This window comes from Mobula hypostoma, chromosome 18, assembly GCF_963921235.1.
Source record: "Mobula hypostoma chromosome 18, sMobHyp1.1, whole genome shotgun sequence".
Lineage (NCBI taxonomy): Eukaryota > Metazoa > Chordata > Chondrichthyes > Myliobatiformes > Myliobatidae > Mobula > Mobula hypostoma.
In genome coordinates, this window is record NC_086114.1 from 27,956,696 (window position 1) to 27,975,930 (window position 19,235).

The window sequence follows — 19,235 nt, forward strand, 5'->3', positions numbered from 1 at the left end:
TCACATCTTGCTTCACACTAAATACGTTGGTTGTAATTGTTGGAGGTCAGTCTCCTCAGCCCTGAGGCCTCACTGCAAGAGTTCCTGGGGCTTTGTCTTAGAGCCAGAATCTTCTGCATCTTCATCAGTGACCATTATTCCTTCATAATGAGCCATGGGATATCTGGACAATATGATGATCAATATGTTGATAATTTGACAACATTTAATTCTATTTTGTACCTCCTCAGCAAATAAAGCAGCTCATGCCTCCATGCCTGATACAAACTTGGATAGCAGTAAATGTCAGGTAACAGTTGCACCATAAGAGTGCCAGGCAATGGTAAGCACCAACAAGTTAAACTACCCCTTGATCTTTGATGACATTGCTGTCTCTCAGTTCTATTTCATCTACTCTCTGATAGTCACTAATGGCTGGAAACTCAACTGGGCCAGACACATAAGTATGGTAACTACAAATGCATGTCTGAATATAGGTATTACACAGTAACTTACATCTGACACCTTTCTACAATTGAATAACAACATTCAAGAAGCTCAGTATCATCAAGGGCATAGTAGTCTGCTTCATTTCAATCCTGTCCACCATCCTGTATTTTAACCTCTCAGGCCTCTTAAGTTTGTATATTTATAAAGTCATTTGGAATGATTTGTCTAGGTTACTCCAACAGTAATTAGAGAACTTGTGACCTCTAATGCTAGGAATGACAAGGGGAACACAACTACACGAAAGTTCCCCAAGTCATACAGCATCTTGACCTGGAATTATATCACTGGTTGTTCATTGTTGGTAGGTCTAAATCCTAGAATTCCCTCCCCAACCTCACTGAGAGCATCTTCATCAGAAGGGCTGCAATGGATCAAGGAAGTGGCTCATCATCTCCTCCTCCAGGACAATTACAGATGGGCAATAATTGCAGTGACACCCAGATAACAAAATAAAAGAATATGAACAAATTATGGATGAATGTCAACAGACTGGAAGTTTACATTAATTAATCTTCTGAGATGATTAAGGAAAATCATTCTACAGCAAATTGGTCATGAATAGCGCCAAGACACAGCTCTGATTCTGTGTTTTAAAATGTTACTGTTATCTTTTCATCTGACCTTGTGATAAGGTAAACTCAGTTTACTCTATAACATACCAGTTTATTGCAGCATGGTGATCGGTGCTGACGTGTTTGGCACAGACAGTTGTATCTAATAACTATTGACATATGTGGGAAACTAAGGCATTGAAACATTTCTGTTTGTTACAGGTTCAGAAAATTGCATTTCTGAAAAACTTACTGAAGAGATTCCGGAAACACTTAATCCAGGTAATCTTCATATATTTGTTTATTTTTGGTCATCCCTGAATTTGGTTTTCCTAAAACACTGATATGAAATGAACAAACCTGGGCTGCCCTGCTAGAAGCTAATGCAGAGTTCACTCCACTTCATGCAACAAAAGATATGGTTTATCTTGAGTGGCGGTTAAATACGAGACAAAACAAAATGTTAGTGTACCCAGATGATTAACATATCAGGGCACATATACCAGAGAACTGCCTGATGGGTCTAGGTGTGAGAAGGCCATGGGTGAAGAGGACATATAGCCATAAGCCAGTGATGGGGCCTGGAATTAGGGCCAGGAATGGAAACTGCAAGAATCAGAATTAGATGAGAGATTGCAAAGAAGAACTGGGGCCCAGAGTTGAGGGGCAGTGACCAAATGAGTGGACAGTGGGAGTGGAGAAGAAGGATAACTGGGACCTCCAGTGGCAACTTGGGGAATAACTGGATCAAGGATTTAGACTTTATCAGGATACAGTGACTTGTAAGGGAGGCTTTTAAGTAGCCATTTGGATCACAGTCTTTTCCTTGGTTGGTCCAGACCATTGAAAGGGAATCGGAGGCTGGAGGGCTTTAGAACTTGGGTCTTGGACTATGGGGATAAAAGTGCCTTATGGCTGTGAGGGTTAATGATTAGAAAGTTAAACGTAGTTGTCCCAAGAGTATTGTTCCCTGGATAACTTGGTCTAGTTTTTCTTGAGATGTTCCTAAGGAGCTCTGCATTGAGAATGTTACATCAAACGATGCAGAGTTCCTATCAGGCATGTAAGGTCAAGTCATTTCAAGAAGTCCACAAGTTAACTTCTGGAATACTCCAAAATTATGAAAATGACAAACACCATAAATAATGATATTTATACTTCACTTATGGAAAAATTCATTTTAAACCCCATGAAACTGGGAGGGGAAAATTATTTCAAATTTTTAGATACTCATATTAATTTTACTACACCAGCCACCAATTAGAAATAAAATCTCCCCCTTCTTCGACCAGTTCAAAAGACTGGTGACTGATAACTATCACAGTTCAGTAACAATAACATGGCCCTGCACAGAAAAAAAGCCAGATTTTTTCTTTGCTGTCTCAGAGATAAACCTCCACAAACAAAGTTTCACAGAGCAATTATTTGAGTTAATTTGCAATGCAGAGACCTTCAGCTCAATTGAAACAGTATCCCTGTTATTTCTAACCAGGTAAGATATACTAAACCTTTTGTACATCTATTTCTGCAGTAAAGAATATCCAAGAAGAAACTAAAATTTCCATATCTTTTTGCTAAATAAATAAAACACATCAAATGAAATAACATTATGCTAAAATTCTGACTTTCCACCTTACTTTAGATTATAGGCATGAAACCAACTTTGGTTGCAAAACTTTTATACACAGTACAGAATTCATCGTAAAATCAGCTAACACATTCAAATATACATACACATTCAAATACCTGCATAAATTTGATGGTTGCTGGTGTTCTTTTTTGATTGAGTTTGTGAGCTTTGCATTCTGATAGCACTTGGACTAATAATCTGTGTTCTCAATTCCATGGAGAGATTGCAATCTGTCACAGTCTGGATTGAGGCCAGGACTGTAAGTCTGCTAAGCTCTCTATCGCTTTTTACTCCCCTTGTCAGACCAGACAAAAGGATGGTTGAGAACTTCTGTCAGTTCAACTATTTTTACCCGGTTACATACCAACTAGTTCTGTGATGGAAACAAGCATCTGTCTGCGCTCACACTGACCTTCAGGAGATTTTTTTCCGGGACAAAAGCTATTTCACCAAAAACAACATATTGTGGCAATTGACACAAGAATGAATGTGACAACGTCTTTGACAAAGACGTCATAGAAATACTTCTCAGCCTTAACTTTGGGATGAGCAAGAAAGCATTGTTTCAAAATTCAGGTAAACATGGTCAAATGCTGAATATACTTTGAATCTATAAATTGCTCCCAATGGGGAAAAAAATCTGCAAATTGTAGCAGTGCCTCATTTCAACAGGGCAATTCTCGTCTCCATGTAGAATTTAAGGCATGTTTAATTTTAAATATGAGATGCTTAAATAGGTCATTGGTGTCAGCAGTTCATGAGCATTAGACAAGATATGCCTCTTTATCTGTAACTCTCCTTGATGGCATTGCAATGTACTAAAAACGACTCCCTCAAGCCTCAACCCCATGCTCAGCCTTTGATTTTCTGTCAACGCATTCCCCCACTCCCTTCCCCCTGTCTCTACTCATCACTGCAATCCAGCACTCTAAAATTCCTTATAAAGCTCTTAACCTTACTGCCCTGATCTGCATTTCTCAAAGCCCATGACCAGCAGTCACAAAGCCTCACTTCCAAAGTGTGTGTGTATATATACGCACATATATACCTACCCTTTGCTGACATCACCACTACCCACATCCCACCATAGTAATTAGTTTTGAATCTAATTACTTTAATGTGTTAGGTGATTTTTCGATGGAAGTTAGAATTCTATTTTATTCCAAAAGCTTTAAAGGTTCACATCATTATAGGCAGCTAGAGAGAGAGGGAGAGAAAAATCAATGTCAACATCAACCAGCTATCACAGTCGGTATGTTGAAACAGTTTTAGTCTTGTCCCACCTACAATGACATCACCCAGACTATCAAGTAACAGATAGCAACTCAGGCGCTTTTCAGAGAGTTGACCTCATATCCTTTAGACCTTTTTCCCAGCTCATGTTCCCCTAAATAGCAGCACACAGAACAAGTCAGGAGAGACATCAGAGTTTTAAATCACTTAAGGTCGTCTTGGAAGGTATCAAAATAAAACTTACTGGCTTGCTTGGCCTTCTGTTTGTAGGTGGTCGTCAGCGCCTCATCCACGGGGTTGTTGACTGGGCCCACCATGGGCACCAGCTGCGTCTCTCTCAGGCTGGGCACGCCGGCGGCCGGCAGCAGCTTCTGCTCAGGTGAGCCAGCGTGGGCGGGTACCTCCTGAAATCCGCTGTCAGCTTCCGATGTGCCCAGGTTGCCCTGTCGCAGGGCGCTGTCCTCGCCGCTGGACTGGGCGGACCAGGTGCTGGCATAGATGGGGTTCAAGTTGGGATAGGAGGGGTTAGTCGCTGGGTTGCTGGAAATGGGGTGGGTGAGACTGGCGGGGGTGGAAATGGGCTGGGTGATGCTAGGCTTAGGGTATGTGGCAACCTCCACCTTGGGCTGCCAAATGTTAATCTTGGCTTCCACCTTCCGAGGCTGAAACATCCTTGGGATCGCCCCCTGGGTGAGGCTGGTAGGCTCCAGCCGGGTGGGCGCTGCTGGTTCCGGCGACAAGGGGCTCAGGGGGCTCCAGACGTGCTCCGGGGCGCTGTCGTACTCGCTCTGCTCCGACGCCTCATCGGCCGATCCCCGCACCGGGGGTCGGGGACCGGGCCAGCGCCGCCTCTGCCTTCGCTGCCTCTCGCTCGCAGTGTGATCCGCGTCACTGTCGGTCTCGCCGTAGTAAGCCTCGCTGTCCGGGGGCGATGTGTAGCTCTCAAGCTGACTCCTGAGTCCCCTGGCGCCGCTGGCCGCTTCCTGCTTCACACTGGGGGGTTCAGGCATCTGCCGGGGGGCTTTTGAAGAGTCTTGGCTCCGTGCACGGGGGGCGGTGGCGAGGCCGGCCTCAGATTGAAAGCTGCCAGTTGCCGGGTTGGACGTCATCCTAGAAGAGGATTCAAGTTACTGGGATCAGGAGCTTTGGAACAATTGAGCATGATGGACCTGCACCCTCCTGGATTACTGACATCTCACGGGCCTATATGAGATAAGTGGGCAAGGGCGTCCCAGCGAGTGCCAGAGTCCCTCCACCTCATCCCTTTCCTCCAGCTCATATAGGTACACTTATAGAATGAATATAGGAATCTCCAGGAAGGTTGTAGGGTAGGGGCATGCAAAGTAGAGGTAGCAGTTGGTTACATAACTCCTTCCAGTCTGATCCAACACTTACCTTTCCTCTTTGATTCCCATAATCCCTGCTATCCCCATATCTTCCAAATGTATCTCAGGCTGAGATGTACCTAAGAGATTCTCAGCCTTGACTACACTTGATGATTCATTCCCACCAATGCCTCTCTAAGCCAGAGGGGTTCAACATTCCTCCAGAGACACATTGTGCTTCAATTATTTAACCACTGGGAACTTGGCCAGTACATGTGAGTACAGTGTTCAGCTATGAATGTATCATAAGCCCATCTCGGCTTCATGCTCATGCTTAGTCAGGTTGACGTGCCTGAAATAGAGATGAAGGACAGGATCCACAGGAAATATCTCACCACAATTGCACTGAGGGGCTTTGGATTCCCCACCAAACGGAATAACATCTCTGCATTTACTGTTATCATATTCCTTTATCATTTAACACAAATTAATTGGGTTTCCCAAACATCTAAACATAAAAGGAGTATAAAATATTTTTATAAAGACCCCATTTTTAAGCTATCTGCATGGTTCATATTTGGTACCTCTTGACCCAGATGCGCAGTGTCCCATCGGAAGAATCGATGATGTTCATGGCATCTGCATGTGAAATTCCACTGCAAGATCTTCCATTGATAGTCAATAGGATATCATTTTCACGTAACCCACCTCTACAAGCTTTCCCTCGCTTCCGCACCTGGAATAAGCCAATTAAAAAGTTCTGTGATTTGAGGCCCCATTTCTAGGAATCGTGCTGGTGTCCCAACTTCATTATTTTACACCATTTTTATCCCCTTCACATGAAACAAATGAATCCTAATCTCATGGAACAAAAAGCTGCCTAAGTTTTACTTGGAAAAAATGAATTTCTCATCCCGTTCAGCCAGACATGATCTGTGCTTGGCTGGGCTGTTACTTTCAGAGCAATACAATCAGCCAATCCAGAGTAAAATACTGAGAATTTTCCAGTAGGAGTGCACCCAGTGACAAATGAGTTTCAGCAAGTGAAGCTGGTTTTTAATGTGTTGTGCTAAAATTCAGCCTGAAAACTGGCCAAACCCCTTTATCTGGGGGGTGGGGGTTAGTTTGATACCATTACACATTGCTGAAAATTGCACCAATTCAGGCTGCTGTTAGAAATACAAAGGCACAAAACACATCATTAGTTCTTTTCCGAATATGTACCTACAATGTATAAGGTATATATAATTTATTCCATTGTGACCATTGTACACCAATGAAGCCAATAAATGGTTAAATTGAATTCATAAAGTCAACTTTGATTATTAAGAATTGTACCAAAGGTTGTAATACTGATTAAAAATGCTCAATTTTGTAAAAAATCATTTTCTGCTGTATTAATAAAATTGCATTTTAAATATATAATTACTTTTAAAAAAATATATACATTTATTCATTACATTCTAATCCATTATCCAATTGAGTTGGTCCATGCCTAAGCTTTTCATTTGTCAATATACAACTATACTTAGGTAAAGACTCAAGCGCAGCACAATCACTTCTAAAAACATTTGTAATTTTTTCCTAGATTACCAACTATCCTGGAAGTATAAATAGTAGGTCAACATGAACAAACTCATCATTCAGAGGTGGGGTCAGTCCAAACTGAGAAATTGCTACCAGTGACTGATCATACACAACCAGGAATAGTTCCATTTTTCAACAATTCTGTTACTGATCATTAATTGACAAGTGTCTTCAAAACCCATCTAGGCTGAACAAGGTCAGTGCAGAATATTGACATACTTAAAGAATCAAAATGACCTGAAGCTTGTCAGGTTAAAAAAGTGTCAACTATTTACTTGAGGTACCGCTAAGTACATCTTTACCTCTCCTCCCCTCCCCCCCACCCACTCTCTGCATTCCGCAGGGTTCGCTCTTTCCGTGACTTCCTTGTTCATCCAACCCTCCTGATACTTAGCCCTGCAAGCGGCACAAGTACTACATATTCCCATTCATCTCCTCCCTCGCCATCATTCAGGACTTAAACAATCCATTCAGGTGAGGCGAGTCAAGATTATCTACTGTATTTGGTGTGATCTCCTCTACATCAGTGAGATGCAATGTAGAATAGGTAATTGCGTAGTGAACCACCTTCACGCTATGGTTATGATGAAGCCACTGTCAGGCTGAAGGAGCTAAACCTCATGTTTCCATAGATGCTGCATGAGCAGCAGAGTTCCTCCAGCATTTTGTGTTATTTGAAGTACCCTGTTTTCCCTTAAGATCTCCTAATGACTCACAGAAAAACAGTCCAGTGCCAATAGAAAAAAGAAATGTTAGTGTAATGTAGAATTCAGATTCCTATATCTAGAAACAGTGAGGACAATAAAATATAGATGACTTATTGGATTATATGACACCAGATTTCAGATAATTGATAATGAAAGCAGTACAACTCTCTCCAGATATAGCAGCAGGGAATATTAGTCATAGTCCAGATCCTGATTGTGACTCTATGACTTCTGACATAGTTATTGGGGGAGGATTACATCGAGGTTGGCCGTGATGACTTTATTGAATAGTTTGCCCGTGATCAAACAGTGCAAGTGGGTGAAATATCAAAAGATGACTGTTGTTTGTGCGTCAGGAAGATCCTTCCAGGAAAGGACTGAAATAAAGATCAAACAATTTTTTTTACATAGAGTGATTGATGTCTGGAATGCACCACTAGAGGAGGTGGTGGAATCAGAGAGAAGGATTATGTTTAAGAGCCATTTAGTCAGGTACTTGAATAGACAAGGACAGAAGGATATGGACCTAATGTGGGCAAATGTATTTAGATGGCAGAACGTCCAGCATGGACCTGGAGGGCTGAAGGACTCAATTCTGCACCGTACATCTCTCTGACAACTGAAGTCTGTTGGGATGACCAGAAATTTGTATTTTATTGTTGCTGTACAGCCTAAAATTTCAGAGACAAAACACTGCAGATGTTAGAAATGTGACAGAAAATACTGAAAATCATTAGCAAGTCAGGCAGCCTCTACGGTGAGAGAAACCGCTTTAATATTTTATTTCAAATATATTTCCTCAGATAACTGTTCTCTCTGCACAGGTGCTATTTGACCTGTGAAATTTTGCAAGATAAAAATCCAAGTAATGCTAACTGTTTTTGTTCTGAAGTATGGAAATAATTTAATGGAGTTACTTCATAGAAATAATATTTCACTTTTCATAAACTGCCCTGATTCCTGTAGTCCAAAAATTAAACAAATCCCACTGGCAGCTGTCAATCAAGGGAAGAAGATTTCTCAGGGTGTTGCAGACACAGAGAATGTCTGGATTTGCAAGTTTGGTTCCCAGTAGGAGGGACTACAGTAAGGCATTCTACAATGGATGAAGATGAAGGCAAATTAGACTGAGGTATAAACAATGACAAAGGATGGGGACAGAATTGATGGTGGTCAGCTTTGATGGAGTGGTTAAGAACTAGAGATCACAGGCTAAAAAAAAGATTTAACAAAAAAGTACATTCAGTGGCCACTTTATTACCTCTTGCATTGAACAAAGTGGCTACTGAGTGATGTCCATGGACTTCTGCTGCTTTATCCCACCCACTTCAAGGTTCAATGTGCGGTGTGTTCACATGCCATTTTGCACATCACTGCTGAAACGTGGTTATTTGAGTTACTGTCGCCATCCTGTCAGCTTGAACCCGTCCGGCCATTCTCCTCTGACCTCTCTCATTCACCCATAAAACTGTCACTCACTGTATGTTTTTGTTTATTGCATCATTCTCTGAAAACTCTACGAGACTGTGTGCTTGAAACTCTCAGGAGATCAGCAGTGTCTGGAATACTGAAAGTGCCAAGAATGGCACCAACAATCACTCCATGGTCAAAGTCACTTCGATCATATTTCTCTCCCATTCTGATGTTTGGTCTGAACAACAACTGAGACTCTTCAGCTTGTCTTTTATACATTGAGTTGCTGCCACATGATTGGCTGCTTAGATATTTGCAGGGGTACAGATATACCTAATAAAGTGGTCACTGAATGTAATTCTAGTGTGAGACTTGTGAGCAGCACAAGGAGATTTGCACTGGAGTTCTTTCATTTCCCCCAGTATCTTCACAGCCGCAAGATGTCTCAAAGTGATTGACAAGTGTAGGCATTTCTGTAACATAGGAAATGCATCAGCCTATTTGTGCACAGTAATCTCCCATAGACGGTAATTTAATAATCTTAAGGTTTTTTCTGATGGATTGATTGGGGAAATCAGTTTTGGACTGATCTCAAGATTAGATCGCACCACTCACTGGCAGCTTTGTGAGAAGATGTAGAACTTAAAAATGTCTCAAGTTCAGGCAAGAATGCGACTGACTGTGTAGACAAGCTGAAGTTATTAGCATTATCAAGAATGTTAGGAAGAAGTTACAGGGAAAGGTTGAATAGGTTAGGATTTTATTCCTTAGGGCATAGGAGAAGGAGAGGAGATTTGATAGAGGTGTGCTAAATTATGAGGGGTATAGATAGAGTAAATGTAAGCAGGCATTTTCCACTGAGGTTGGGTGAGACTTGACGAGGCCATGGTTTAAGAGTGAAAGGTGAAATACTTAAGTGGAACTTGAGTGCATATTTTGACCCTTACGGGTTGCTGTCAAGCTTTTCTCACCTCTCTGTCTCTCGTGTGCGTTATTCATGGCCACCTGGCTTCCCAGTACCAAAAGCACAACAATTGGTGACGAAGTGACAAATCCTCATGTGATATTTAATGCTGTGTTCCCTTCGGCAAGGAATATCCATGTGCAACGCCAGCGGTGTACCGCCGTGTAATGTGGGTGAGCAAGAGAAACAGCACTGGAAGCGTGATGAGTGAGAAACTGAGGGGAGAGAACAAGAAAGGGATGGTTAAATAGAACGAGTAAGAGAGGGAGAGGGAGAGATGGATAAGACTAGTTAACTTTTCTGGACAAGGACTGAGTTTGAAAATTGTGAAGTATGGGGCTGTATCATGAAACTACAGAGCAATGGAGATCATATACTGAACGATTTGCATGTTTTGCGCTGGCAAATCAAATTTCAGATGATATCATGCTCCAACTTTCCTGACTGTGATGGGTGCAAAAATGTTTACTTTATTAGGCAGTTTTGTGCAACCCGCTAAGCCTGACAATAAACCTTATGAGGACATAGTTAAAGTCTTAAAGGACCACTGTTCACCTAAACCTTTGATTATTACTGAGTGGGTTAGATTTCATAAAAGGAATCAAGAAGAAGGTGAGCTTATTTCACAGTTTGTGGCAGTGCTGAAGCAATTGTCTGAACACTGGGCCTTTGCTGAATGACACATTACGTGTAGACTCATGTGGTCTGTGCGGTAAACCAATCCAGAACCATTTGCTTACAGAAGACAGACAAGCATTACAGATAGGTCATTGAGATTAGGACGGCTATGGAGATGGCAGCTAAAGAAGCATAGCGATTAAGCGCATCTTCCCAAGTTCATAAAATTTCCTCTGACTTTAAGAATAAGAAACCTATTGGTAATCAGTTTTACCCTTGTGATAAAGCTGGGCATTCAGCAAAAGAATGCTGGTATAAGGATTTAGATTGCTGAAGCAGTGGCAAATAGGGATATATTGAACATACTTGTGAAAGTAAAAAGACACTGTCAACCAAAAACACTGTCATAAAGAAAAATGACTTTTGGAAAAACAAAAAGAAACACTTGTACAAGATGGAGCATACTGAGCATGGACTGAATGACTCTCACTCTGTGGTTGAAGAAGCTTTGTATGTTTTATCTGTTTCGGGACCCAAATATGGCTATTGGGTGACCCCTGGTTGGATGGGGCCACAGTGACCATGCAGGAGTACACAGGTACTGCAGTATCGCTGGTGTCAGAAATAGTTTACAAGGAGAAATTGCAGCATCTTACCCTAGAAGGAGCAATGTTGACTTTAAAGACTTACACTGGTAAGGTTATTCCAGTGAGGGGAGTAGTACATGTTACAGCGGAAATCAACAAACAGAGAAAGAAGCTAACATGGTACATCTTTAAATGTAGTCATCCAGCACTTCTGAGCCACTCGTGGCTGGAGCAGCTCAAACTCAACTAGCACGAGGTGCACTTGATTGTTGAGAGCACTGGTCTACAAGAGGTATTGAAGAAACACGCAGAAGTATTCAAGACAGAACTGGACTGGATGAAAAGAATCACTGTTAAGCCTGACATACCACAAAGATTCAGATCCAGAGTAAATTTACCCAAATGCCTGAAGGCAAGGCCTGTTCTATATGCCCTCAAACCAGAGGACCCAGCTTCAGAATAGAGAGACGTCTATTTCAAATGGAGATGAGGAAGAATTTCTTCAGCCAGAGGGTGGTGAATCTATGGAATTCTTTGCCACAGTGAGCTGTGGAGGCCAGGTCATTGAGTGTATTTAAGGCGGAGGTTGATAGCATCTTGGTTAGTCAGGGCATGAAAGGTTATAGGGAGAAGTCAGGAGAATGGGGTTGAGAAGGAAATGGATCAGCCATGATGTTTAAGGGTCGGCACAACATTGTGGGCCGAAGGGCCTGTACTGTGCTGTACTGTTCTATGTTCTATGAAACGGCGGAGCAGCCTTGATGGGCCAAATGACCTAATTCTGCTCCTATGGTCTTACAGTCTAAACCAAAGGTTGGGACTGAATTGGAAAGACTCATCCGGAGTAAGTTAGTGGAACCAGTGTGTGTGAGTAAATGGGCAACTCCAGTTGTTCCTGTCCTAAAAAGGGATGGGTCTTTAAGACTTGTGGAAACTTCAAGGTAACAATTAACCCAGATCTTACAGCTGAACAATACACTTTTCCCCTCATTGATGACCTTTCTGCAGGACTGGCTGGAGGACAGACACTTAGTAAGATTGACTTAAGGAAGTATGTGGAGCCAGAGTCACAGGAACTATTGACCATAGTGACTCACAAAGGGATATTCAGGTACTGAAGATTTCCGTTTGGTATCACCTTGGGTCTCGCACATTTTCAGTAAGCAAAGGACCAGATCCTGAGCAGGTTGACAAGGGTGCAGTGCTATTTTGATGACTTATTCCTCAAAATAGGCTCAAGGAATATAGGCTACGGGTCCAGAAGGACAAGTGTGAATTCTTTCAACCTTCCATTGAAAATTGGGCCATGTCGTCGACAACTCCAGGCTTCGCAAGGCACCATCAAAGGTTAAAGTAATCATGGAGGCTCTATCACCACAGAATGTAAGTCAATTAAGATCTTTCTTAGGACTACTAACATACTAATTAAGTTTGTTCCTAACCTGGCTAGCATGTCGAAACCACTACATGCGTTTTTAAATAACACAGTGGCTGTGGAGAGATTGCTGTGAAGAGGCTTTCAAAAAGGCCAGAACAGCTTTGTCACAATCTGAAGCACATACCCACGTCAATGTGTCATTGCCCATAGTTGTTCTGTGATGCATCACCCTATGGTGTGGGGGCAGTTATCTCACACATCATGCCATTGGGTGATGAGTGTCCAATCACTTTCGCATCAAGGACATTAAGCAAGGCAGAAAGCCACAATGCCCAGATTGGGCAGGAAGTACTCGCAATTGTCCTTGGTCAATGATTTACACTACTGACGAAACATCACCCCCTGACTTGCCGGCATTGGTTGCTAGTTGAATCACCTGCATGTGTCATGAAATTTGTTAACTTAGCAGCAGCAGTTCAATGCAATACATGGTAATGCAGAAAGAAAAAATAAATAAGTAAATCAATTACATTAAGTATATATATGTATATTAAATAGTGAGATTAAAAATAGTGCAAAACAGAAATAATATAAACAAGTGAGGTAGCGTTCATGGATTCAATGTCCATTTAGGAGTCAGATGGTAAAGGGGAAGAAGCTGTTCCTGAATCACTGAGTGTGTGCCTTCAAGCTTCTGTACCTCCTTCTTGATGGTAACAATGAGAAGAGGGCTTGTCCTGGGTGATGGGGGTCCTTAGTAATGGATGCCCCTTTCTGAGGCATCACTCCTTGAAGATGATGGGACTTTCGAGAGACTTTGAGACTTTTACTGTGCCATGGTCTGTTCTTATCAAATTATGGTATTGCTTTGCACTGTTGTAACTATATGTTATAATTATGTGGTTTTTGTTAGTTTATAAGTCGGTTTGTCGTGTGTTTTCATGATATCTTTCTGGAAAAACATTTTATCATTTCTTAATACATGCATTACTAAATGACAATAAAAGGGGACTGCATGTCCTCATAATCATATATCATATACTACAGAGGCTAGTACCCAAGATGGAGCTGACTAATTTTACAACTTTTTGTAGCTTGTTTCGGTCCTGTGCAGTAGCCACCCCCCCCCCCCACCCCATACCAGATGGTGATGCAGCCTGTCAGAATACTCTCCACAGTACATCTATAGATGTTTTTGAGTGTTTCAGGTGACAAACCAAATCTCTTCAAACTCCTAATGAAATATAGCTGCTGCAACATTGCCGAATGTAACACTGGGCTCTGTTACTATCTGCACATCATAACAATACAAAGTACAGGAGATCCAGGCACCATTCGAATGCTGATGGATGATCCAGACTATCCAGGCATCCCCAAAGGAGACCCTTTACTTCAAGGAAGTACCTACAGCTCCAATAATTGCGGCATAAGTCCAGAATCACAAACATACTGACTCTGTTCTATCTAAAGTGTGGTCATGGTAACTCACGAATGGAAAGGAGAGCCAACCATAGAATTGAAACCTTACCAGGCTCAATGGAAGGAGCTCACAGTCCAAATAGGATGCTTACTACGGGGCTACCATGTTGTCATTCCGCCACCATTCAGAAAGCAATTCCTTAACGAGCTGCATACAGGACACTGTATGTAGCTCGCATGAAAGAAATTGCACACAGCTACTTCTGGTGGTCAGGACTGGATGTGACCTTTGGATAGAAAACCAAAGCATGCCCACGTTATCAGCAATCGGGAAATGTTCCTCAACTTGCTCCTTTGCATCCATGAGAATGGCCTGAAGAACCATAACACAGGATTTTGCAGGACCTATACAGGGCCACATATTCTTCGTTATAGTGGATGCACACAGAAAATGGCCTGAGATTGCCATCATAAAGAGCAGTACATCTGAAAAATGCGCTGAGGAGCTACATTCCATCTTTAGCCATTTTTGGATTGCTCAATAGCTTGTAAGTGACAATGGCCCACAACTCCTGTCTGAAGAATTTAAGGCGCTTATGGAAGCAAATGGATTCTGCACATCAAGTCAGCACCATATTATCCAGCCACTAATTGCCTTTTTGAATGATTCATACAGACAATGAAACAAGCCTCAAGACTTCAGAGGGAAGCCTTAGCACTTTCTTGCTGACATACTGCAACACACCTCATGCCATCACCAAAGTGGCTCCAGCCACTGCACTGATGAGAAGACAGCTTCACACCTGGCTTGATCTGCTAAAACCCCCAAACACAAAACCCAATGAACAGAAAACCCAAGCAGAGAGACATGCCAAAGTGAAGTACAGACGTTTCATGGCAGGAGAGAGGGAGAGGATTTGCCCAGAACTAGAGTGCTGTGCAAAAGTCTTAGGTGCATACACATAGCTAGGATGACCAAGTCTTTTGCACAGTACTGTATTAGTCAATGTGGAGCAGAGAGTGAATTTGTAAATCTGGCAGGAACAAAGGATGTTGGGAATGGTGAGGGTGGAGCACCTTGGGAGGGATGTGGGACAGGTGGCAGAGAAGGAGTACCATGGGTGGGGGATGGTGCGATGCAGACTCACCCAGCCTGAGACACCAGGCAAGGTCATTTGATTCCAAACAATTGGCTATTGATTATTACAGAATGTCTCTCTGGTGCTTCACTCTACCTCCCCTCTCCCCTCTCCTTTTCCCAACCATGATACCCCTCTCCCAGACTCCTTCCCACTCTTTGTCCATAATAGAGACCCATATCAGAATAAGATTTATCATAACTCACATATGTCATGATATTTGTTTTCTTTTATGACACCAATACAGTGCAAAATTTTTAGGCACCCTATCTCTCTCTCTCTCTCTCTATATATATATATATATATATTTAGAGAGAGAGATAGAGACACACACAAAATACACACACACACACAAAGTGGACTCTTGCGACAGTGGTGGCACGAACTGGTCTCCTGTCGTACACAGTGAAAACTAGTAACCACAGTATCCAGATAAGGCATGTTGATCAGCTGTGGCCCACTTCTGAAGCTACTGAAAACTAACACAAACTGATCCAGTTGCAGAAATGTGACAAGATTCTGAGGCAATGACTGTAGAACTTCCACTGAGATCAAATGACACAGCTAGTACTCCCCCATCACCTGTGCTTTCTGAGGTGGCCCCTACTGACAACATAGTACCCGAGCCAAGATCTATAGATATACCACCATGGGATAAAATGACTTTGGCATCATCCCCGAGTTGTTGGTACCCTCACAGGAACTGGCAGCCTCCAGACAGATTGAAGCTCTACTCTAGTGACTAACACTCAGCACATGAGGCATACTATCCCAGGGTTATGTTTGGGAATAGAGGTAGTCTACCCTCTTTCCCTAGTTAAGAAAAAAATCTTTTTGTTTGTTGGTTGTTGGTTGATGTTTCATGATTACTCCATCGAATTTTAATAGGTCAGCAACTGATCTGTGAATGGGAAGGAGAAGAAAACTTTATAATAAGCCGGGGGGAGGGGAATAAGTTATGTATTCATGCCTATTTTGACCCTTGAGGGTTGTCGTCAAGCTTCCCTGTGTGTTACATACTGAACGCAATGTGAGAGGGCATTCTGGGTAGATGACTTACAAGCAAATTAACAGCAGCATGCCTGTTCCACACCTTTCCCACTCTCGTGTGTGTTACTCACGGCCACCGAGCTTCCTAGTACCACAAACATAACAATGAGAACATAGAACATAGAATTGTACAGCACATTACAGGCCCTTTGGCCCACAATGTTGTGCCAACCCTCAAACCCTGCCTCCCATATAAGCCCCCACCTTAAATTCCTCCATATACCTGTCTAGTAGTCTCTTAAACTTCACTAGTGTATCTGCCTCCACCACTGACTCAGGCAGTGCATTCCACATACCAACCACTCTCTGAGTAAAAAACCTTCCTCTAATATCCCCCTTGAACTTCCCACCCCTTACCCTAAAGCCATGTCTTCTTGTATTGAGCAGTGGTGCCCTGGGGAAGAGGTGCTGGCTATCCACTCTATCTATTCCTCTTAATATCTCATACATCTCTATCATGTCTCCTCTCATCCTCTTCTCTCCAAAGAGTAAAGCCTTAGCTCCCTTAATCTCTGATTATAATCCATACTCTCTAAACCAGGCACCATCCTGGTAAATCTCCTCTGTACCCTTTCCAATGCTTCCACATCCTTCCTATAGTGAGGCAATCAGAACTGGACAGAAGTACTCCAAGTGTGGCCTAACCAGAGTTTTATAGAGCTGCATCATTATATCGTGACTCTTAAACTCTATCCCTCAACTTATGAAAGCTAACACCCCATAAGATCTGTGGACATGTACCCCCAGATCCCTCTGCTCCTCCACACTACCAAGTATCCTGCCATTTACTTTGTACTCTGCCTTGCAGTTTGTCCTTCTAAAGTGTACCACCTCACACTTCTCCGGGTTGAACTCCATCTGCCACTTCTCAGCCCACTTCTGCATCCTATCAATGGCTCTCTGCAATCTTCGACAATCCTCTACACTATCTACAATACCACCAACCTTGTGTCATCTGCAAACTTGCCAACCCACCCTTCTACCCCCACATCCAGGTCGTTAATAAAAATCACGAAAAGTAGAGGTCCCTGAACAGATCCTTGTGGGACACCACTAGTCACAACCCTCCAATCTGAATGTACTCCCTCCACCACGACCCTCTGCTTTCTGCAGGCAAGGTAATTCTGAATCCACCTGGCCAAACTTCCCTGGATCCCATGCCTTCTGACTTTCTGAATAATGTGGAACCTTGTCAAATGCCTTACTAAAATCCATGTAGATCGCATGCACTGCACTACCCTCCTCTATATGACTGGTCACCTCCTCAAAGAACTCTATCAGGCTTGTTAGACACGATTTGCCCTTCACAAAGCCATGCTGACTGTCCCTGATAAGACCATGATTCTCTAAATGCCCATAGATCCTATCTCTAAGAATCTTTTCCAATAGCTTTCCCACCACAGATGTAAGGCTCACTGGTCTATAATTACCCAGACTATCCCTACTACCTTTTCTGAGGGGAAACTTCAGTCTGAGGCTGGTGGGACTGTAGAGCAAGCAGCTAGCTGAAGTGGTGAACACGGGCTCGATTTCAACATTTAAGAGAAACGTAGGTAGGTACATGGACGGAAGGAGTATGGAGGGCAATGGTCCGGTTGCAGGTCAATGGGATTAAGCAGATTAATAGTTCAGCCTGATTAGATGGGCTGAATAGCCTGCTTCTGTGCTGCAGTGTTCTATGACTTGTATGCCTCTAAGTTAGTGACATTGGAAATAACAGCATATATGTTTCATGATAAATAAGAAGGAAGATCAATCATTATGATGATTGTGCTCTTGCAGAGCAATGGTTAACAACGATGGCCATCTGAGCTTCCTTTGATTTTTTTTTGGTTTTATTTTTAGATTTATTTTGAGATACCGCACGGAACGGTCCTTCCATCCCACCGAGCCACACTGCCAAGCTACCAATTTAACACTAACCTAGTCACAGGACAATTTACAATGACCAATCAATCTACTTTGGACTCTCGAGGCAACCAGAACATCCAGAGGAAACCCATGTGCACGTGTGAAGAACATGCAAAGTTTCTTACAGAGGACTCTGGAATTAACTCCAAACTTTGATGCCGTGAGCTGTAATAATGTTGTGCTAAACGCTACACGACCGTGCTGCAAAAGAAATCAAAGATCAGCAACTCACCAAGTCAGCTGGCTTAATGGGTCAAGTGGTGTTGACTTGTTCTATTAGCTGGTGTTTACGATTACTTATATTTTTTGATTAATAAATTTCAATTAATTCAATCAGTGTGACGTCCTGAATGCATGCACATAATAATTTGGACAATACCAAATACTAGAAGCTATAGGTCCTCTTCAATCTTATTTCTCTTAAAAGGTTGTTTCATGGTTAGGTATCAAAACGTAATAAACAATAATATTAAAATGAAAGCTAAAACATCTCAGAGGATGTGACATTTAAAAGCAGTTGTATCGTCCATGTCTGCTTAGCTCAACAAACAGAATGACCAAAAACTGCTCTGCATTGCAAATGTCTGTCCTGCGACCCTGCGCTGCTGCTTTGCCAAGTTGAGCTGAAGGCAAATCCCAAGTTACTCAATGGCCGAAAATAGCAGGTGTCTCAATGACAGGTGTCATTGCAGGCAGTCCACACATTGCAGGCACAGTGCTTGGCTGTCATTTCACATGCATTATCTCCCTACACACAGTTTATTTAGGGCACTAACTTATCTGGAATGTGTGTATACCATTCCCCAGTAAGCAATGAGACACAGTTACGCCCACTCATGGGACAGCAACCATAAGTGTTCTTTAAAAGGTGCATCCTATTTTCACCGACTGACTTCATATTGTAATGCTTGTTTACTTCCCTGCTCTTCACTCTTCTATTTCTTTCCTCTCTTAGCTTCCCTACTTTGCGAGCCAAGGGTGCAAAGTTATCTTGTGCTTTAATTAATTATTGGAATCCTTGTATATTAAGTCATCCTTTCTGGTAATCATTCTGTTTAGAGCTGGGGATCCCTGGATTTTGTTCCAGTGTGACACCTCCAAGCTACCTCCACTTAATGTTGATGTACGTAAACAACAGCCAACTGGCTGAAATGCTAATAGAAACTTGGAATTAGCAACTGCATTAATGGAAAAGAAAATCATTTATAGTGGGAAGATGGCAGCAGGCTCATTG

General features: G+C 42.4%; 1 protein-coding gene and 1 long non-coding RNA gene across 3 annotated transcripts in view; one reads left to right on the forward strand and one right to left on the reverse strand.

The window, feature by feature from the left end:
- The window catches only part of synpo2lb (synaptopodin 2-like b), a 54,994-nt gene that overhangs the window by 8,818 nt on the left and 26,941 nt on the right, over nt 1-19,235 (reverse strand). The window contains exons 2-3 of one of the 2 annotated variants that reach the window (XM_063070640.1): nt 5,813-5,964; nt 4,148-5,013 (exon numbers count right to left, since the gene is read on the reverse strand). In XM_063070640.1, coding sequence (XP_062926710.1) covers nt 4,148-5,013; nt 5,813-5,964 — 1,018 coding nt within the window. Of the gene's footprint in view, nt 1-4,147; nt 5,014-5,298; nt 5,407-5,812; nt 5,965-19,235 lie in introns of those variants that run through there. The other variant, XM_063070641.1, reaches the window with a different exon arrangement.
- On the forward strand, nt 4,144-19,184 carry LOC134358425 (uncharacterized). The gene is made up of 3 exons (XR_010020871.1): nt 4,144-4,282; nt 12,338-12,487; nt 17,936-19,184. It is a non-coding gene; the product is annotated as an uncharacterized LOC134358425 (long non-coding RNA).